Here is a 22792-nt window from a genome sequence, read left to right as displayed (position 1 = left end):
AATTCTGAATTTAGGAACTTAAGATATAAAACAAATGACTCTCTCTCTCTCTTTTAAAGATTTTATTTATTCATTTGACAGACAGAGATCACAAGTAGGCAGAGAGGCAGGCAGAGAGAGGAAGGGAAGCAGGCTCCCCACTGAGCAGAGAGCCCAATGTGGGGCTTGATTCCAGGACCCTGAGACCATGACCTGAGCTGAAGGCAGAGGCTTTAACACACTGAGTTCCCCAGGCGCCCCATCTTTCTCTGCCTTCAAAATAAATAAATAATGGCAGGAAGACAGCCCTCCCTGTGTGCTGGATACTATTCTAGGTGCTTACCATTTACTTCTCAAACACCCCACCCCAGGCTTTATTGTCATTGTCCATATTCATGGATCTGTAGACAGAGACCTCCAGAGAGGAAATAAGGTGGTTGAGGTCAAACCACTACACCAGGATTTAACCACATCTGGTGGCCTCCCAACCATGTCCCCCGCCACTAGCCATTTACTCCTAAATATGTTCATAATGAGTTATCATGTAAGGAATACCTTTTTTGTCCCTAGCATTTTTTGAGCAGCTTTACATAAATCACCCACTACATTTGGGCAAGGAGGAAAGTAACATTAAGTTAGATAATGATTCTGGGGAAGTTGTTCCAATTCTGAGTTGGAAACACTGCATGTGCCCCCCCTCCTTTTGTTGTATCATCTTTATTTGTCATGTCTCATCTGCAGGGATGGGAGAGTAGAAGGATGTGCAGGGTTCCTGTCAGAATCAGACTCTAATGAGGAGTGTACAGCCACCAACGAGCCATCCACCTCTGGCAGAGCTTAAAGCAACAAGACAAAAGCCGTGTGAACCAACCTTGCTCCTGGCCTCTCCTCGTCATCTACTTGCCTGCACTTTGCCCAAATCTCACTCCTCATTTTTAATTTATTGTATCTTACTGCATGCCATGCATTTTTATAAGCCACTTCAATTCTCTTTTGGAAAGAAGTATTGATGAATAAATAAATGCAAAATAAATTTGCCTGTTTGCCAGATGAGAGTACAATTAGAATAAATAGCCCTATCATCATCAGACCAATGAGAGTGCTGCCGGAAGACTTTGCCAAATGGGTTCTGGAAAGACAGTGCACAAACAGTGGCTCAACCAAAATCAGACTGATCAATGGATGATGAAGAAAGGCAGAGGGTCAAGGGAGAAAATGGAAAGCTTGGGAACATCTCCAGATCTGTGCTATGGGAGCCAGCTCCTGAAATCCTCATAAATCCAGATTCCCAAGAAGATTGGGACCTCCATTTTGAGATGGTGAGCAGCATGGAGGGCCCCTTCACTCAAAACACGCCTGCAATTCTTCTGAGCATCAACATTTTCGCATAGGGCAGATGACAATTTTAAAGAAAACCAAAGTTGATGAGCATCTGCTGATCTGTAGAGGAGATGGAAAGGTTGACCCCTCCAAAAAACAGGTCCACCTCACTTCTGATACACTGCCTCAATTCCTGAACCCATTCAAAATGATTGATAATTCCAGAGAGAAGAGCCAGTTGGTTTCCTAATGGTTAAGTTTAGGGAAAACACATGGCAGCTCCACAAAATCTTCAGGCAGGGAGTAGACCCATGGGGGGACTGCCTAGATAAACTAAATTACTGAGGAAGTATGAATAGATCACTGAAGCAGCCATCTCCTGCTTTTGAAGCCCAGAAAATAGCTAACCTGTAAGGAGCACTGGAAGAAAGCAAATCCTTAATGCCACCATGAGCCCACCATGCTCCATGGTGTTGAGCAACATTGATATTTCACATCCTCAGTGATCTGTTATCTAATTGTTGATCCAACGGAGAAGTAGTTCACTTCCAGACAGACCTCCCTGAGCAGACCTCTGTAAATCTAGGTTCTCTTTCCCCCACACTCATGGTGTACACTCAAGACCCACGGCCCATGGTAAACACACTTTAGACGTGTAATTCTCACAGTTTCCAAAGATAAAGGAGAAAGACCTCAAGATCGTCCTCTCTTTAAGATTATGGGTGCTCCCCGAAAACCTCCACAGAACCTCAGAAAACTAACAGGGACTCAAGAAGAAAGCAAGCCCAGCAGACCTTGGTGTTTATGATGTTCCACCTGTCATCTTAAAGCAGAGGAAACACTGGCCCAGGAGCCTAGAGGCCACTATGGATCAAACAAGAAAATGTATGGGTAGATGATTTAAAAGTAAAAAGTTTGCACTAGGAAGGGGTTGTTAGAAGTGCCCAGACACCATCTTTATAAGAGCACATGCTGTGGAAAATATCCTACCATAGATCTGAGGAGTATTTATATAGTGCAGCAAAACTAATCCACTTAGATCTTCCAAAGCAGGTTGAAAGTTATTTAAAAAGGGCAAGATACAATGGCGGTATGATGTGCCTAAAGTTATGTGGCCACTGTTCCTCAGCTGGAAGTATGCAACAAAGATTTAGAAAAGATCTGCCTTTATCCTCTGTGCCAGGCAGCGTTCGGGACGCTGGGGATGTCGTGATAAATATATAGAACTAAAGAGACACGGGTGACAGTTACCCTCCCTCTGTCACTATAATAGAACTGGTATCATCTGCTTGTGATGACCTGAAGAGGAAAAAGGAACAAAGAAATGAAGTGAAATGAACACTCAAAGTGTTCAGGGGGGAGCTTGGGTCCTCAGAATGTTTAAATGGTGAGAAACATAGCGGCTCCTTCCACCCACACTCTGTCTGTGTTCAGGTGACAAAGCAGCTCAACCCAGAGATCAAAATAGAGTCCTCAGAAACTTGTCTGGGGTTGGGGGTAGGGGGACTTCAGTTGGTCATTTTCTAGCTGGATTTAAACTCATCAAGACATAGGAAAACATTCGCCGGCAAGCCTCATTGAAAATAGCAAGGAGGCAGAGCCGGGATGTTGTCAGGGAACGAGAACACTTCCAAGTTCTAGCACAGCGGGGTCAGAACCCAGCCAGCTGCTTGCCTTCCCTGCGCCTTGGCTCTTTCATAGAGAAGATGGACGTGAAACCACCAAAGTCACAGGAGTGTTGCAGGGCAGAATGCCATGACATGTTGTGTGTTCAATAGATATTGATTCTGTGGCACACAAGGGAAAGTGTGAGATTCCTCTCCCCAAAATTACAAATGACTTTCATGATTTCTCGTTTAAGAACACTGGACACCTATTAACTCATCTGATCCTCACACAGCCCATTTTCAGATGATGAAAGTGGGACTCAGAGAGGTCAACAGACTTGTCCAAAAGTCACCCGTCTAGAAATAAAGGCCAGAGCTGGGACCCAGAGCCCTTTCTGCCTCCCCCCTACCCCTGGCCCCTCAGCAGGTGGTCATCGTGATACAGATGGGAGGTGCTGGAGTGGGGGGAAGACCTGAAAAGTGGAAACCTTAAGGTTCTTCTGCACTTGGCGATCTACAACAAACTTCTAGAATGGCATATCGAGTCTATCCAAATGCTGACCTTAAATCTCTTACACTTTTTCTTCCTGGGCTGAATATACAGCAGCATCTTGGAACTAAAGGAGCTTCTGAAAGTCATGGTTGTGCCCTTCTGCCTTCAGATGGGTAAGCAGAGGTGAAGAAGGAGAGGCATGCTGGTGAGATGGGTCTTGCCTAGAAGCAGACCGCCTGAGAGTGACAAGAGCCCAGATTTGCCGCCTGACAAGACACTCTCTCCTGCCTGGATGGCTACGCCTACTCAGAGACATAGTACTGTTCTTCTGATGCCCACAATGACTCGAGTTCTCTGCTTCGGGGAGAGTGGTGAGGACAGATGGATTGTCTTCCTTTAAAGGGGGATGGGGAGGGGAAAGGTTGTGGTGATGGGGACACCTAGACCGAGACAGCCTTACAAAGCATGAGCATGATCGTCACTCTGTCTTGCTCTTAGGGGGTTCTTTCATTCCCTGACCTCCTTAGAGCCTCTCCCAAAGTCTGTGTCTGGCAGACTGGTCCTAAATGAGAGAACTCAGTTCTCTTGCCTTAGTAGCAGCTCAGCCAAACACCCACCCAAAGTAGCTTCATGAACTCCGTGGGAATCTAGATTTTTTACCTCCCAGCCACAACAGACACCCTCTCTGCAGCATCGCTGATGACTGATGTCTGAGCTCCAGGTGACCATTCCTGACAAATCAGTGACTGGGAAATTAAATCTCCCACCAAGGAGATCGCTCTGTTTCAGAGCCGCTTAGATCTTCCAGCACTTTCTGTGATGCATTCCAAACACCTGCCAGAGAGTTACAAGCTTCTCAGAGATTCAACAAGGGAGCCGTTTGCTCTTCCCCTTTTCTGAATAGAACCCCTGATACTTAAAATAGCAGCCTTCGTCTTCCACGTGTCTCTTCTCATTCTGAAAACAGTCATCTGAAGCAGGTATGAGAGGCAACGTCGGCTCTAGACAGAGGAAGAAACTGAGACCCCCAGAGGCTAAGGGTCTTGCACCACTTCGAGAGGGAAATGCAACTTGTAACTGTCAGCTAGTACTAGCTTTGGCCCTACTCTCTCAAGAAAAGAGACACAGGGGCGCCTAGGTGGCTCAGCCAGTGACGCGTCTGCCTTTGGCTTGGGTCATGATCCCAGAGTCCGAGCTCCACTGGGCTCCCTGCTCAGCGGGGAGTCTGTTTCTCCCTCTCCCTCTGCCCCTCCCCTGCTTGTGTGTTCTCTCTCTCTGTCTCTCTAAAATAAACAAATAAAATCTTTTTTAAAAAGGCAAAAAGAGATAAACCCATTTTACGTGAGAGGAAACCAAGGTTCGGGTGTCAGGTACACTTCGCCTCTGGTTCGTTTCCTCTCAGATCTGCTCTGGTTCACACTCACCTCCGGCAGGACCAGTCCAGAAGACTGGGTGGTGAGGGGTGGTGGGTAAGAGCAGAATGTGTCATCTAAGTGGGGTTTGGGAGGACCTGAGGAATAAGCATGTTCGGTGCCCGCAGCTTTCAAGCCCCGGCAACCAGTAGGTGCCTGCCTCCCCGTCCTGACCTGGGCATTCCAGGAGGCCAATTAGACCGGGGCAGGGGGCTTGTCGCTCATGGGGCTTCTCTAATCAGGCCCTAAGCTGCTAATTAGACTCCTCAGATCCCCAGAGGCGAGAAACCTTCAGAAAAAAGTCCCTGCAAAGTTAGCTGTCTCGATCCCTCCCTATTCACACTTGGTCCTGTCTGGCATCCCCTGCCATCATTAAGCGTCATTTGGGACCCGGGTTACGGGGAGAAAATACCAGTGCATTCTGTTCTCTGAGGGGTCGTCCTCAGAGTGACCCTTTCAGACCCGTCTCATTGTGAGGGCTCAGAGGAAACACGTGATCACGGGCAGTCCCAGCAGCCTGCAGCCTCTTTTCCTCGCTGGTATTAGTCACCCATACACAAAGGCCTTCGAGCAGGGCCCAGCACAACACACTAGTTTTATCGAGGGTAACTCATCCCGGGCGCCCCACCCCCACACAAAAACCCCCTGAAGAGGACAACGCTACTGTTCTCCTCTCCCTGTAAGGAAGCGGAGGCTCAGAGAGGTAAAATGACCACCCCCGGGTCACACAGCTGGATGGGAACCAGGGGAGGCTTGCTTCACACACCTTGCTCTTAACCGCTATCCCCTATCCCTATAACCAGCAGCAGGCTGATTATAAACACAACTATGTATGGGGCGCCTGGGTGGCTCAGTGGTTAAGCCGCTGCCTTCGGCTCAGGTCATGATCTCAGGGTCCTGGGATCGAGTCCCGCATCGGGCTCTCTGCTCAGCAGGGAGCCTGCTTCCTCCTCTCTCTCTCTCTGCCTGCCTCTCTACCTACTTGTGATTTCTCTCTGTCAAATAAATAAATAAAATCTTAAAAAAAAAATAAAAATAAACACAACTACGTAGGACAGAAAATTTGGACAAGTTCACGAAAGTACAAACGAAGAAATGTAAGCCCTAGAATCATACCACTCCAGCAGGCACTGCTAACAGAGGGAAAGATATTAGAACATCGTTATTTAGCTCATAAGCCTTGGCTGTAGACTGCACGGGTTCAAATCCTCCTCTTTGTGGGGAGGTTCAGTGAGTTACATCCTGGATGGACACAGACGTTACAGGTGATACAAGTAAGACACAGAACAGGGGCTGGTACTATGACTATCCTTCCAGAATTTTTTTTTCTATAGAAATTTACACATATATTTACAAATTCAACACACTATTTCTACACTGTTCCACTAAGGTGAGTTAACAAGAGAAAAGGTAACTGTTCTAAAGCTACTCATGTGGGAGGGACCTGTGGCCCACACCAACACCGTGGGAAGTCCTGGGGCCTCTCGTCAGGCTGCTCATGATGTAGGGGTCACTGAGCCCCAAGACTCTGTATCCAAAATGTCCAGGCTACCACAGGAAAAGAAAAACCGACTCCCAAATTTGCCACAAAAACGGTGAGATTGCCCTTGTCTGATGTACCACACGTACTTAACAATCTCAGACGTAGTCATGATAACCCGAAGGCAAAAGACATCCCCAAATTTTCTTGTATGTAGAAATTCTCAAAACCCTTGGGTAGAGTAGAGACCCGTGGGAGATGGAGGTATATTACATATTATATATATAACATTTTAATAGTCTTAATCTTTTTTTAAAAAAAAGTAAATTGAGACATACTGATGCCATTTAGAAGCATTAATTTAATAAAGATGCGTGGTATTTCGTGTTGCTACACCCCTGACACACATATTGACCGCGCTAAGCCCGTACCTCCCAGGAGACCTGACTCCTCCCTTCCATTCATTCCTTCCTTCCTCAGGCCTCTAGGTTTCCCTTGCACTGTTTTGTTGATCACTGCTCACAGAGAGAAGGCTGTCGGTCATCATTTCTGCAGGTCCTTTCACTTGGAATACTTGCTGATCTCCAGTAGTTGTTGGTTCAGCCTTTGGGACTTCCAGTATAAATAAAGTTTTTCTGTGCATATTTTTTAAAAAGATATATGGTATTTCTTATCTTCACATGGGAAAATTTAAACATTTAAACATTGCCCAACATGGCTGTCCACTTAATATTATATCCTGGGTATTTTCCATCCTGGTGGTCACATGAGGTCACCTTTGATTCATACTCCCCCATTTTAAGATTTCCCAAAACCTCTACCCATTCCACAGAGACCCCCTCGTGCTGAGCTATGCTGTTGAACTCCCAGGGTCATGGGATGCCAAGGGGAATCAGCTTCTGACCCAAAAGGCTACTTCTTAAATCGTGCCCCCCTTTAACCCTCATCCACCAATGCAGCTGGATGGATATGATCTCCTTGATCTGCTTCTTGTACCTCCAACACCAACACCCACCACCAACGACGTGGCCCCACCCACCAGGAAGACCCCTTCATTCCCTTAGGGTGAGTTCTGCACTAGCCCACCCCCAACCCAGGCTGCCAAGGATATTTCATTTCCCTGAACCTCTGTGGGGCTCTGAGGTGGGAAAATTTCATGCCTTGCCATGTACAAAAGTGACCCTTCTCAGCCCCACCCCGTGCAACCCACCCAAGCAAGCACGTGCATTGGGAGAAGCTCCTCACATCCAGGATATCCTATTACACTTAAACAATTTTGGTCACTTTGATATTTTCAACTTTTTGTTATAAGACAACAGGGCCGAAACCACAGATCTTTGTAGATATTAATGATTGTTTCTGTGGGCTAACTTCCCAGAAGCAGAGTGATTAGAGAAAAAGGCATTTCCATTTCTGAGGGTCTTTATACAAAGTAATAAAACTGACTGTAAGATGCTGCCCAGAGCTCCATAGCACATAAGGGAACCTGTTTCCCAGCCTCTTGCTGATACAAGTATCATGATCTTCTTTTAAATATTTGGTGATTATGAGGGCACCTGGGTGGCTTAGTTGTTAAGTGTCTGCCTTTGGCTCAGGTCATGATCCCAGGGTCCTGGGATCAAGCCCCACATTGGGCTCCTTGCTCAGCGGGGACCCTGCTTCTCCCTCTCCCACTCCCCCTGCTTGTGTTTCCTCTCTCACTGTATCTCTCTCTGTCAAATAAATAAATAAAAATCTTTGAAAACTAAAAATAAATAAACAAATATTTGGTGATTACAAAAGAAAAAAGGTAGCTCAGGGCTACATAAATTGTAATTATTTATTGTGACATTAAACATTTTTTCAAATCTGTAGATAATTATTTCTCCTTTTGCAAATTTAGCTTTTGTGCACTTTGCCCATTCTTTTTTTTTTAATTGTTAATTTCATTACATTTTTTTTAAGATTTTATTTATTTACTTGACAGAGATCACAAGTAGGCAGATCCTAGGACTGGATCCCAGGACCCTGAGATCATGACCTGAGCTGAAGGCAGAGGCGTAACCCACTGAGCCATCCAGACGCCCCTATTTTCTAGTGACGCTGTTGACTTCTCTGACTGAATGATAGAAACATTAAAGATATCTCCTTTCATTTGTTTGACAAATATTTGAGCACCTAATACACCAGGAAACGTTCTAGACACTGGCCATATAGCAGTGAACAAAACAGATTAAATCACTGCCTTCCTGTATCTTACATTTCAATAGGCAGAAACAGAAAATAGGGTTATAAACAAATATAGCAAGATGATGTGAGAGGAGCTGTCTGGGGTAGTAGCTGAGAAGGAACTCAAAGTCAGAAAAGGTCTTTGATGTGGCATTTACACTAGGACTGGCATGGGAAGAGCACACGAGAGCATCTTCTTATTTGAAGAGCATTTTAGACAAAGGGAACAGCAAGGGCAAAGGGCCTGAGGCAGGAATAAGCAGGAATAAGGGCCAGAGAGCAGTAAGAGAGGAAGGGAGGTACACAGAGGGCAGATCACATATGATTTCCTAGGTCAGAGTAAGAAAATGGGTTTTTTTCCCAAGTGCAAAGGGAACTCAATGGAGGAATTCAGGGAAATTAAAGAACAGATACAGGTTTTAAACAGTTTCTCCAAATTCTATGAGAAATATGGATTATAAGGAGGCAAAAAATATGCTATATACACTAGGGTATAATATTCAGCCATAAGAAGGAAGGAAATCCTGCTATTTGCAACAACATGGACGGATATTGAGAGCATTATCCTAAGTGAGATAAGTCAGACAGGAAAGACAAATACCGTATGACATTCTGCATGTGGAATCGTAAGACGCCTCTCTTACATAGCATAGAGAATGTAGTCAGTGGTGGTGTAATAATACTGTACAGTGACAGATGCAAGGAGCAGCACAGAAGTGCAGACTGGTACCATCACTACCTTGTATCGCTGAAACTGATGTAATACAGTGTATCAACTGCACGTCAATAATAATAAAGAAGCCTACTTTCTAGTCTATTCCATTGGCTTCTATAATGATTTTTATGCCAGTACTGTATTGTTTTGATGACTATAGCTCTGTGGTACAGTTTGAAACCAGTGTGATGCCCCCGGCTTTGTTCCTTCTCAGGAGTGCTTTGGCTATCCGGTCTCTTTGGTGGTTCCAGAGGAATTTTAAGATTGTTTATTCTGTTTCTGTGAAAAAAAATACCGCCGGAGGGGCACCTGGGTGGCTCAGTGGGTTAAGCATCTGCCTTAGGCTCAGGTCATGATCTTGTACTCCTGGGATCGAGCTCCACATCCGGTTCAGGGCGGGGGTGGGGGGGGCCTGCCCCTCTCCCGATCATGCTCTTTCTGTCAGATAAAAAAAAAATAGAATCTTTAAAATATATATATTTTAAAGATTATATATATATATATATATATATATATATCATGGGAATTGTGATATATATATATACCATGGGAATTGTGATAGGAATTGTACTGAAGCATCTTTCTTATTGCCCTTCTTGGGCTACCCCTACTTCACATGGTAAGATCAGAAGCCCCAGCTGTAAATACTCAAGTCTATGGGGAGCAGAGAGCACCCTTGAGTATCCCTGTCTCCAGATCCGCCTGGCCCCGCGAGGCTGTTGGAAGTGTTGGCTGCTTACAGCTGGCAGGTACAGCCTTCTCTGGTGTAGAGCCCTCCTCAGCCAAGTGTCTACAAGGAACTCAGCCAAGGGACCCACCTCCCCAAAGGGAGTCACACCTCCACTCCAGCACACAGTCCATGAACAGTCAATAAGGGCCACAAAAGGCCAAATCCCTTGCCTCAAGGAAGAACTGAGTCAGGATGTAATTCATATTCCAGAGTTAACCTACAAATCAGGCTAGCCTCCATCTAAAATGGTATCTTTGCTCAACTAGTCTCTGCTTCCTACATCCCCTGACAGGTCTCTCCTATAACTGCTCCCAAGGTGACACAGTGGCCCCCAAGCCCCTGTCTCCCATATTTTTTTTTTTAAGGAAACCAAGCTAAGATGCATCTCTTCCAAGGTCAAAACAAGAGTCCTAGGCTTAATAGGAACAAGAACAACAATAATGATAATAATAATCAAAGTACTCCAGATCGTTCCAACCAGTGGCCAAGAGAAGAAGGTAATAAATAAGGTAATAAATACGATGGAGCCATCCGTATCCACAAGTTCCCCAGGGGATGTTTAATGCAATATTATCAGTGCTGGCATATTCTCCCTCCTTTTTCTCTCTCTTGTCCCAATGGCCACACTATCATCTATAGGAAACACTTGCAATACAGGACACACCCTCTTACAGATATTTCAGTAGGTATTTAATGACAGGAAATGATAATAAATATTGTCCAAAAATGTGTTGAAAGATGGAATTCCCTGCACTGCCAGAAGTCCTGGTCTGTAGCTGACTTCCTTCTCTGTCATATATTCTTTTTTTTTTTTTTTAAGATTTTGTTTCTTTATTTGACAGACAGAGATCACAGTAGGCAGACAGGCAGAGAGAGAGAGGAAGGGAAGCAGGCTCCCTGCTGAGCAGAGAGCCCAATGCGGGACTTGATCCCAGGACCCTGGGATCATGACCTGAACCAAAGGCAGAGGCTTTAACCCACTGAGCCACCCAGGCGCCCCAACTGTCATATATTCTTGCTCCATTTTTCTTCTGCTATGGTAAGAACCACCCCGGCGAGACTGCATGCTTGCTAATTATCAAGATGTCTTATTCCTGCCATGTTACTTTGAGTGCATGGGGCACATGGCCCCTCTGAGATCTCGCTGAGAGAGTCCCAATCCCGCACTGATGAGTGGGTGAGAGCATTCAGGGCATGGGATAGATTCTCCTAACGCAGAACACACAGGAATTGGAGGAAGCAAGATGGGTTCTCCAGAAACCTATAGTCGAGCTGCGCAACAAGACTAACAACCAAGGCATAGCCATTAACAATGTAAGGCAACTAGAATTCAGTGGCAAAGTGCGCCGTTCTAACACACATACACAGAGTGGGCTTCAGAGACCAGGGAAGAGATGAGAGCTGGAATAGCCAGAGAAGGCTTCCCACAGAAACTCCAGCAATGGCTCATGAAGGAAGATGAACGAATAAGCTACTCATGGTAGAGATTCAAGTGAAGCATGTTTAGACCGCTCTTCCTAATGAAATTCTGAGCAGTCCATGGCATGAGACTTAATACAAGGTCTGGGGACAAGGGTGGACACCGTGTGAAGAGGATGTTACCAGGAGTCCTCAGAGTCCCAGTCCTGGCAGAACCACTGATGGACTGGGACAGTAGGACACTGAGGGCCAGTGGCAAAGAGGAACCAGCTTCATTCCCTACAGCAACTGTAAATGAGCTTTGAGACTAATATGAGCTCAGAGTTGCCGTGAAATCCCACAGGGTTTGTTTTTATCCTCTCAGATGTGTAGAGAGATGAGATAATGAGCCCCTGCTGAAGTGTGTTCTCCCGGACAAGCCCGGCTGTTCCTAGGAGCCCGGAGGCTGTCCCAGTTGTTGACATGTGATTCAGGGACAACCTTTGTGTGCACTGCATCCCTCCCTCAAAAACCATCCCCAAAGCATTTTAAATATCTCGCTGGTTTGCTTCATAAAAAGAAACCTGTACTCCATCAGCTACATTCACCTATTTCAGCCATCTCAGCTGCCTACTGCAAAATGCTTAAATGACCTAGATTAGTTCAATTCCGGACGGGAGATGAACCCAATTGAATTATCCCACCAGGTAATTAAGGTGTAATTGTGACCTCAGGAATGTTGAGATGGGGCAAGGTCTGAAGTAAGGTGCATACGAGCTAGGGCAGCTGAAACTGGGCAGAGAATCTGGCCATTGTCATTGGAACCTGTCATCTAATGGGACCAAGTTCAGATATAGCTGTAATCTCTTTGGATTTATGTGTCACTGGATAAATTTTAGAAAATATATTCCACCTATGAGTGATGTCATATGGCACTGGTCTTTCTCTGGCTGACTTATTTCACTTAGCATAGTGCTCTCTAGATCCAACCACGTCATTATAAATGGAAAGATTTCATTCTTTTTTATGGCTGTGTAATATTGCCTTGTATGTATGTGGCACATCTTCTTTATCATAGAGGAAGAAAAAAGAGAGGCAAATCAAGAAACAGACTGTTGGGCGCCTGGGTGGCTCAGTTGGCTGGGCACCTGCCTTCAGCTCGGGTCATGATCCCGGAGTCCTGGGATCGAGTCCCACATCGGCATCCCAGCTCCATGGGGAGTCTGCTTCTCCCTCTGACCTTCTCCCCTCTCATGGTCTCTCTCACTCTCTCTCTCTCTCAAATAAATAAATACATTAAAATCTTTTAAAAAAAGCAACAGACTGTTAACTGTAGAGAAGACCAATGGTTAGCAGAAGAGAGGTGCATGGGGGGAATGGGTGAAATAGGTGATGGGGGGTTAGGAGTACACTTGTGGTGAGGAGCATCGGGTGTTTTATAGAAGTGTGAAAGGACTATATTGTATATCTGAAAATAATATTACACTGTATGTCAAGTAACTGTAATTTAAATAAAAACTTAAATATATATGGGGCAGGGATGGGATACTCGACTGCAAAGCTTAGACCCAAGACTCACTGTAAATTACTGTACTACCTGTGATTACACTGAAGGTGGGACTAATCATATGTACTAGAGCTCTGGCTTTGGAATAAGACAGACTCAGGTTAGAATCTGGGCTTTTTCAGGGTGCCCCCCTAGTTCAGTGGGTAGAGCATATGACTCTTGGTCTTGGGGTCATGAATTCAAACCCCATGTTGGATGGAGAGATAATTTTTTTAGGATTTTATTTATTTACTTGTCATAGAGAGAGAGAGAAAGCCCAAGCAAGGGAAGCAGCAGGCAAAGGGAAAAGCAAACTCCCCACGGAGCAAGGAGTCTGACATGGGAATTGATCCCAGGACCCTGGGATCATAACCTGAGCCAAAGGCAGACATTTATCCAACTGAGCTATCCAGGTACTCCAGATTCTTTCCTTTTTCTTTCTTTTTTTTTTTTTTAAGTAATCTCTAGGGATGTCTTAACCCAAAAAGGAGGAAAAAAATACATAGACCATCAAAAAACTCCAAAGTCATACTTAGTCCTCTCTCCTCATGAACTTGAGTATATGTCTAATAGTCTTAGAAGTAACTATGAGTTTAAAAATTGAGCCTTGGGTCTGCAGAAAAAGTTATTTTCTTTCCCTAAAAGGACAGCATAATATGAAGCAAAGACGACAGAATTTGAAGTTAGAAAGTCTCAGATTCAAATGTTGCTTCTGTTTCTTCCTAGATGTCTGCCAAATTGGGCCGCCTCCTTAACATCTCCAAGCCTCTTTGTTCATCCATAAAATAGTCATGACTGTACCCAACTTCCAGGGCTGCTGGAAGAATTAGAACCAGAGTATGAGATAGGCCTAGCCTGTGTGCAGGACTAACCCAGCATGGCTGCATCTCTACCCTGGTGATCTGGGCCACCTACTCACCCATCATGTGCATGGAACAGTCTTGTCTCACAATCAGAGGAAACCCCACAACTTCCCCCACACGATGGTGAGAAAATGGTCTATGACAATTTCAGAATTAGGGGGTGAGAAAGATGTTGATATTAGCCAAGCTCTCTCATGATTTGAAAGCAAGAAGGATCTGATAACCCAAAGAACTGCAGGGAGAGTCCTTCGATTTCATGAATAATAAAGATGTGCTTAAGTGTAAGAAGGCAGCAAAATTCATAGCAAAGTGCACAGAATTTGCCATCAAACAATTATCATTCAAAACCCAGCTCTTCCACTTATTAAAGTGGGTCACCTTAAACAAATTCATCTCCCAGAAGTTCAAATTCCTCACCAGTAAAGAAAAAATAAATAGATAAGCTAACAGCCCTCAAAGGGCGGTTTCTAGGATACAATAAGATAATTTTTGCAAAGCTTCAACATCTTTAGTGGAATGGATAAGTAAATGTGTTGTAAGCATACCAAGGAAGACCATAGCGAAACCAGAAATAACACACTAGATGTAGCTACATGACATGGACAAATCACAAAAATATGGAATATGTGGAAAAAGAAAAAATATATAAGTTTTATAGCACAAGACCCTGTATGTAAAATTAAAACCACATCAAAATCACTGTATTTTTTTAAAGGCACACATATTTTTAAATCAATAGGAAAGGACTAAGCATGGGAGGACATATATTTTGCATCAGACTAGATACCTATGAGGAATGGGGGAAGGATTGGGCATGGAAAGAAAAGGAAGCAAAAAGAATAAAGTGAAAAAATGCCTTGCATCAGTAATGATGACTTGTCAGGACCTGGCAAGTAAGATTAACTCAATTTCAGACCTAAGATCCCATAAGTAACAAATCACTTGAAATAGTGCCTGCATATTTTATTTACTCAGTAATTTGTAGTAAAGAGTATGCACATTCTAGTATAGATATTAGGAAAGTCCTTTCAAAAGCTTCATTTAACCCATACACCTAGACCTATTATAAATCACGCTTTGTGAGAGACAAAAGAACTTTAATGATCATATAACCTAGCACTGCCATTCTGCTGAACAGAAAATAAAACCCAAGGAGGGGAAGTGAATTTTAAAATTGACTCAGCTAGTTGGTATGTCCTAGAGGGGACAATCACAGAGCTTGACTCATCCCCAGAACTAGCTGCTAGAGTCAGGTGGGTTGGGTAAACAGCTTCAGGAAACCATGTTTTATCTGATACGTCAGTGTCTCTCTTTCACTAGTGACCTCTAATTTGAGCTAATTTGAAGATTAGGGGTGCATGGCTGGCTCAGTCAGAAGAGCATAAGATTCTTGATCTCGGGATCATGAGTTCGAGCCCCATACTGGGTGTAGAAATTGCTTAAAATATAAGTTAACTTTTAAAAAATAATAAATAAAATAAAGTGGCAAAGATCAAAGTAGAAAGACTTTTTGTTTTTTTATTATTACTGACATATAGTTGATACATAACATTGTGTAAATTTGAACTGTACAATGTGTTGGTTTGATACATTTATACGTTACTGTATGTAGAGTGTTAGCTAACACTTCTACCACCTCCCACAATTTTTAAGTCCTCTTTGTGGTGAGAACAATTAAGAACTGTCTCTTAGCAACTTTGAAGTTTGCAACATACTGGTGTTGACTATAATACAATGTTTATGACACAGGGTTGTTGACAATAGTCACCAGGCTGTACCTTAGATCTCTGGAACTCGTATCTGCCAGTTACAAGTTTGTACCCTTAAACATCTTTTTAATACCATCTGACTAAGCAGTTTTTGGACACATGTGACTGATTATATAATAAGAAAAAAGCACATCAGTGGGTAATATGAGGGGACAGCCAGTATAAAGAGCAGATTCATCATCTTCCAGCTTCTGAAAGCCTTTTATGAGAAGAAGGAATTACATTGGCTATGAGGGAAGTGTCTGGAAGGGGTAAAACTAAAACCAATGTGTGGAAGATAAAGAGAGCTCATACAGATCCAAAATAAGAGTTAGCAGGTAGAACTGTCCGCAGATGAATGCTCATTGAGCAATCCGATGATCAAGCAGAAGGCATGAATCCCGTGGGGATTACAACACCTGCTGACCAGGTTCTTCCCAAATCTGAGTCTATGTGTCTCTTGTCTTCACAGAAATTTCCAAATACATACCAGAATTAATGTGAAGCAGAAGCACCAGCTCAGGGCTCAGCTCCAAAAAATGCAGAAGAACATAGATGCCCAAGGAGAACAAGCCAGGTACAAGATTTCCCAAAAACAAGCTCTATAAATTGGCCCAGAAATATAGAGCTAACTTCTACCATAGAAAGAATCTGTCCTTCCATTCTGGGATTTTGTGGTTCTTGCTGCTCATTCTCATCTTCAGATCAATTGTCCATATTGAATCCATGACTGAGAATAATCTCACCACAGTAACAGAGTTCATTCTCATGGGCTTCACGGACGACCGCATGTTGGAGATTCCCCTCTTCCTAATGTTTCTCATCTTCTATATCATCACCCTTCTGGGGAATGTGGGAATGATCATTCTGATCCAAATGGATATCCAACTCCACACCCCCATGTACTTCTTCCTGAGCCATCTCTCCCAGCTAGATGCCTGCTATGCCTCGGTGGTCACCCCTCAGATCCTGGCCACACTAGCCACTGGCAAGACGGTCATCTCCTTTGGCCAATGTGCTACCCAGTTCTTTTTCTTCACCACCTGTGCCGGCACAGAGTGTTTCCTGCTGGCAGTGATGGCCTATGACCGCTACGTCGCTATTAGCAACCCACTGCTCTACACTGTAGCCATGAATCCCAGAATCTGCTGGAGTTTGGTGGTGGGAGCCTATATCTGTGGGATGTCAGGGGCCATCCTGCGTACCGCATGCACCTTCACCCTCTCCTTCTGTGACCACAATCAGATCAACTTCTTCTTCTGTGACCTCCCACCCCTACTAAAACTCAGCTGCAGTGACACGACAAACACTGAAATTGTCATTGTCTTCTTTGGCAACTTTGTGATCTTGGCCAATGCCTTGGTCATTCTGATATCCTACCTGTTCATCATCAAGGCCATTCTGAAGGTAAAGTCTCCAGGTGGCAAGGCCAAGACTTTCTCCACATGTGTCTCCCACCTCACTGCCGTGGCCCTTTTCTTTGGGACTCTCATCTTCATGTATCTTCGGAGTGGCTCAGGCAAGTCCTTGGAGGAAGACAAGGTCGTGTCTGTCTTCTACACTGTGGTCATCCCTATGCTAAACCCTCTGATCTATAGCCTAAGAAACAAGGATGTGAAAGCAGCCTTCAGAAAGATCACTGGTAAACTCCAGGTGTTCCAGAGTGTGTAGATATGAGTGACAAGACCTCTCCTCTTGGTCTATTTTCTTCCCATATCAATAGATCCTCAGAGGTACAAACACTATACGCAAATCAGACCCATAAATAGAAGGTAGATGGGTATCAGAGGGCAGATTTTTAAAAACCTGCAAATATGGTAAACTCATTTCCAGCAATCCCATGGTGCTTTTTTCTCCTCCCCCTCTCCTACTTCCAGTCCATTCCTTAGTGCACAACAGCCTATGATACTGTCTGATATCTTAACTTACGTAATTTCAGGGCTCCAGGGGATTTTGAGTTTATCTCATCTCCCCTGGCATCTTTGGAACCATGCTTGGGATTCCATCTTTTCCTTCTCATTTTTTGCTTCCATTAATACTGCCTTTTTCTCTGTCAAAGGTTCTATTTGGGGATTCCAGTAATCAGTGATAATAGTCTTTTTTTAAAAAAATACATGAGTAACTGGTCACCTCAGTTAACTGGGAGTGCTGTATAAGACAAAACTGAGTCTCCCAATGGCCAAAGGAAAGGAGTGTTTGACAAACAGCCTTCCTCTTCACTGTCCTACTCTTGTGATACCCCCTTGGGTATCTTTCCTTCTTGCTCATGCCACAAGGATGAAATTTGCAAACTGCCTTCTCACTTGATGATTTCCTGGCTTTGTTGCTCCTGCTGTGTAATATTCCTCTCATACCTCCAAGATGAACTAAGCCACTTTCCCTTTGGCTCCTCAAAGGCCAACTCCCTAGTTTCTGAAGGACATGATACGTTGCTTCTCCTCCCCACTCACACTGCCTGCTTTGTGAGCAGTCCCTTCTTACCAAGCATCCCAGTTTCAGGAACTGCAGAGGCAGAGAACAAAGGCAGGTATAAGGTAACATTAAACCATGCATTATCTTCCCTGGAAGAAAGTTTGTGGAGAAAGGAAAGTAACTAATTCCTGCTTGAGACTGCAAAACCCTTCAGGGAAGAGTCTGTTTTCCTTGTTGGGGAACTCAATCCAAGTTCAGAATTTGGACCAGATGAACTCTTTTGACAATAGCTTCTGAACAGATTTTTAGGGCACATGCATGATCTCATTTGAGCCTCAGGGAAACGCTGCAAGGCAAAAAAGGGTCTAGACAGGGTTGAATAGAAGACTGCCATTTTGCAGTTAAGAAAGTGCTTTCTCATAGTTCCTTTGGACCTTTGCTCAGAGTCCCTTTGTTCAGAGTATACAGCTGTAGACAACGAATGGCTTTCAGACTCAGGGTTGTATCTGAGTCCCAATTCTACCACTAATTCATTGTGAAATCTACAGTAAATGGCTTCATTTCTTAGATCCTAATTTTCTCCAGATCTAAAACAAATATAACAACTCCTAATTCAAGAGCATATTATAAAAATTATATGAGGTGAGGGGTTCCTGGCTGGTTCAGTCAGAGGAGCATGCAACTCTTAATCTTGGGGTTGTAACTTTCAGTCAATAGGGGGCTCAAAATAAATAAATGAGGAGATGAATAAGAAATCTCCCCGCACAGGTATGGCTGGATGGCTCAGTCAGTTAAGCATCCAACTCTTGATTTTGGCTCAAGTCGTGGTCTCAGGGTCATGGGATCCAGCCCCATGTCAGGCTCCACACTCAACAGAGTCTGCTAGAGATTCTCTCTCTCCTTCTCCCTCTGCCCCCTCACCCCTCCAACCCACTCTCCCACTCTTTCTCTCTCTCTCTCTCTCTAAAATAAATAAATAAATCTTTTCCAAGAAAGAGAGGAAGGAAGGAACGAACGAACGAACGAACGAATCTCCTAACACAAATCCTTTGTTCCATATATATTGTTCTCTTCCCTGCCCTTTCCCTCACTTTCGCCATGGGCCTTGTCACAATTCTGTCACCATTAACAAAAATGAAATAAATTACAAACAAGTGACAATGAAAGACAGTGAACCAAGGAAAATGAATAACTCAATCCTTTTCTCCCAAGAAATTTTTTTTAAATGGGGTTTAGTTGGGATAGGGGTGCACCTCCTACCTGCATCCCACATGGTCAAGGATAATCAAAAGATGTCTTTTTATTGAATATATTGTTGTGTTCCCAAGGAACCCCTTTACCACACCTTGATTTTATGAGAAGTTGGTTCTCCATGGTCCTCTATATGGGAACAATTGTTGTATTAAAATGGTCCAGCTGACCAAGGTAGAGAAGTCAAAAGAGATACAAAAACAAAGTAGTTATTGAAGGAGAATCAGCAGTAACAGACTCAGGACGAGCCCTGGCAGGTTCCATCCCCTGCTTCCACTGCACTGAGGGGCAGCCACAAAAGTTCTCATGCTTCCTTAAGACACACTGTGTTTAGTGTTGAGGATCCAAAACCAAATTCCCCTTTGGGGACTATTTCAAGCTTAGTCATAAGGCTCAAAGGAGTCCATCCATACTTGCAGAACTCTAATGGAGAGGAGTTCTTCAGCATATTCTAACTGATCTGCACTTACACGCACACTGATTCCATCCACGCTTTAAATAAAGGACTGGGTCTCAGTATCCTGTATACTTCTATCATACTCTCATTATAGGAGAAAATTCACCCACTTAGAGCTCTTTGCTTAGGTAACCACTGTTCTAGCACTTGACCTTGCCCTTCAGGTGATCAGACTAGAAAAAGCCCCTGACCCAGCATTCATCAATGCATGAATAAGAGTCAAGAGCCACAAGGTGCTCTAGAGTTATACAATGATTATTAAGCAGAACCAATAAAGTTATCTCCCTCTTGAGGGTCTGAACTTAAAAATATGGGAAAAGATGGAGCTATTTGAGAAACGAGACTCACAAATTATAATTAGATATGGAGAAAATGGCTGAGTCGTGTTAATGCGCAGACCATAGAGAAAATGAGCAAATGTCAGGTCCGGAGAAAGAAGTGATATAACCTGGTCCCTCATGCTGCATTAGACTTTCAGCTCTTGAATTATGTTCCAGACTTAGTTCTAGGACTCTCTATAGGTCCCCAAGAAATCCCTATGTCTCTTTTGAAGCATAAGAATCTTAGCCACAGACCCACATTCTACTAGATAATGTGAGTAGGTCTCTGTTACAATCTAAATGACGAAGCAACTCATTGTCCTAGCTACTAATAACAAAATAATAAAGGTAATGATAATATCCAAGTCTTACAGAGCACCTATTATATGCCAGACACTATTCTAAGAACTTTTATATGTATTTAGCAACCCTACAATACGTTAGCAACCCTATGATGTATGTGTAATTACTATACCCACTTAGAGATGAGTACACTAGGATGCAGGGAAGTTAAAATAAGTTCCTCAGGTCAGAGAAGCCACAAAAGCCATAGAAGGCCATGATTTGAGCTCAGGAAATCCAGTTTTAGAAATTCCGCTCTTATCTACAATCTTATATCATCTTTGAATGTCATTTTATATACAACCATCCCTTCTTTGGTACAGAATCACTTAAGGGAAAACAGCCTTACTCACTAGGCTCTTTCTCCAGGAGCCAGAAAAAAATGGTTTTCCTGCTTCAGAACTGGAAGTCATGTGAAAAATAAAAAAAACTTTCAAAGGTTGATGGAGAGGTCTCTACAAGATGAAATAAAATGAAAGACAGCTTTAACAAGGAGAGGATCTTGCTTTTCACAAACGCCTATGCACCTGCAGGTTCTTGGCTGAGCCACCAAACAAAAACTGGAAAAGATTGCCTGTAAAGGTCATTTCATGAAGATTCATTCAGAATATACACTGAGCTGGGCTGAAGACACCCTATTTTTTGTGATAGCTAGGATGCCACCGGGCATTTAGGTCAGCATCAGCCATAAGGCTTGTCCTAGACAAGGCAGCTCTGTTGATGCTTGAGACAATGAAAGCAACACTGATTCTCAGATCTACCAACCAGGCAGTAATTCCAAGTTCTCTACATTCAACTTCTCTGAATAAAAGAAATGAGGTCAGGATAAATTCATGCCTTCTTCCCAACACCTTCTGCAGACCTACAAAGGAGAAACTGTCTGCATAAATCATTCTTCCTCCATAATCAACCTACAGGACCTACTTCTTTACTTTACCCAGGTCTCTATTGAAGTGTTGCCTCATTTTAGAGAAAACTTTCTTGACCACCATATCTAAAATAATAGCTCCCCTGTTGCCTATCATTTCCCATCTCCCTACTCTGCTATTTATTCTTCAAGACACTTAATAATACTCGTTATCTGTTTGTTTTTATCCCTGCCTCCAGTAGAATGTCCTTTGTCACCGCCCCCAAGCCAGAAAAGACTGTCTGCCGTTTTTAGTGCACCTTCTGACTCACAGTAGATGTTAAGTAAATATCTAATGAAAAACATGAAGAAGATAGAAATAAATAAGACTTTCATTTCTGGTAATATGGTGGACTAAGGTTTTTCTAAAAAAAACCTCACCCCTGAAAACATGAAAAATAAATAAATAAAAAGGTGAAAAGACACGAAAAATCAAAGGCTAAATGTCTGAGGGAAAATAAGAACCCTAAGAAAGAAGCAGAGGATTGAAACTATGTTTGTCATCAAAAGCATCACCCTATGAGGATATATTAGTTGTCTGTTGCTCTTTATTGGTAGCTTAGGGGCCCATGGCTGGCTCAGTTGGTAGATCATGCAATTCTTGATCTCAGCATTGTGAGTTCAAACCCCACATTGGGTGAGGAGCCTACTTGATATGAATCTTGAACTTACAGCCTTGAGTGAAAAATTGGCAGCAAATATTTACTATTGTACAGTTTCTGCTGGTCAGGAATCCAGGCACAGGTTAGTTGGATTAGTCAGTCTCTGGCTCACAACTTTAGATGTTGCCTAGGGCTCCAGTCATGTTGACAAGACTTGAGTCCTTCCCCACTGTTGGCCCAATAGGCCCATTCCTTGCTACATGGTCCTCTCCATAGGGAAACTCACAACATGACTGTCATCAGAGCAGGTACTAAAGACAGACACTGTAGTCTTTTTGAAACCTAATCTCAGAAGTAATATCCTATCACAGTTTATTTACTAAAGGTAGTCACTAAATCCAAGCCATACTCAAAAGAAAGGAATTAGTCAAAGACACAAATGCCAGAAAGCAGAATCATCCAGGGCCATCTTAGGGGCTATCTCTGCAGTCGCCCTCTGACCCCAAATGACTCATGTTATTCAGCTAGAACTGGCTATACAACCAGACTACTTTTTCCAGACTCCTTTGCAGCTAAGTATGGTCATAGAGCGAGTTTTTAGGTAACAGAATGCTTGAAAAAGTGTTGTGGACCATTTCCAAGCCATGCTCCTTCCCATTCTGCTGGCCTAAGGCAACTGAACACAGTTACCTTGGAAACCACAGGCTGAAGGTCACAGAGGTTCAACAGGAATCACTACTTGGAGGACTAGTAATGGCCCTTCTCTATCACTAACTATAAGGTACTGACTCATCTCACTCTAGTTTCCTTAGATCTTATCCAAATCTTTTTAAATAGTGGTTTTACTAAATCCTCCTCAAATTACACAAATCAAATGTAGCATCTGTTACCCGTAGAGACCCTGACTGATGCAGCCCTGGACCTCCCACCAAATAAATTTAAAGTAGAATCAAGAACTAAATATGAAAGGTAAATTAAAAAACATGTTATAAAATAATGGAA

General features: G+C 43.4%; 1 protein-coding gene across 1 annotated transcript; it reads left to right on the top strand.

Moving 5' to 3' along the window:
- Window positions 1-16225: 16225 nt before the first annotated feature.
- Window positions 16226-17170, top strand: LOC309872862 (olfactory receptor 9I1-like; the record flags this gene model as incomplete). The annotated part of the gene is made up of 1 exon (XM_082747828.1): window positions 16226-17170. One exon carries the CDS (start codon window positions 16226-16228, stop codon window positions 17168-17170), a length of 945 nt encoding a protein of 314 aa, XP_082603954.1.
- Between the last annotated feature and the right edge of the window lie 5622 nt (window positions 17171-22792).

The sequence above is a fragment of the Mustela nivalis genome (assembly GCF_964662115.1).
Source record: "Mustela nivalis genome assembly, chromosome: 9".
NCBI lineage: Eukaryota > Metazoa > Chordata > Mammalia > Carnivora > Mustelidae > Mustela > Mustela nivalis.
Note: the sequence above shows the minus strand (reverse complement) of the source record. Positions and strands in the feature narration are given on the sequence as shown.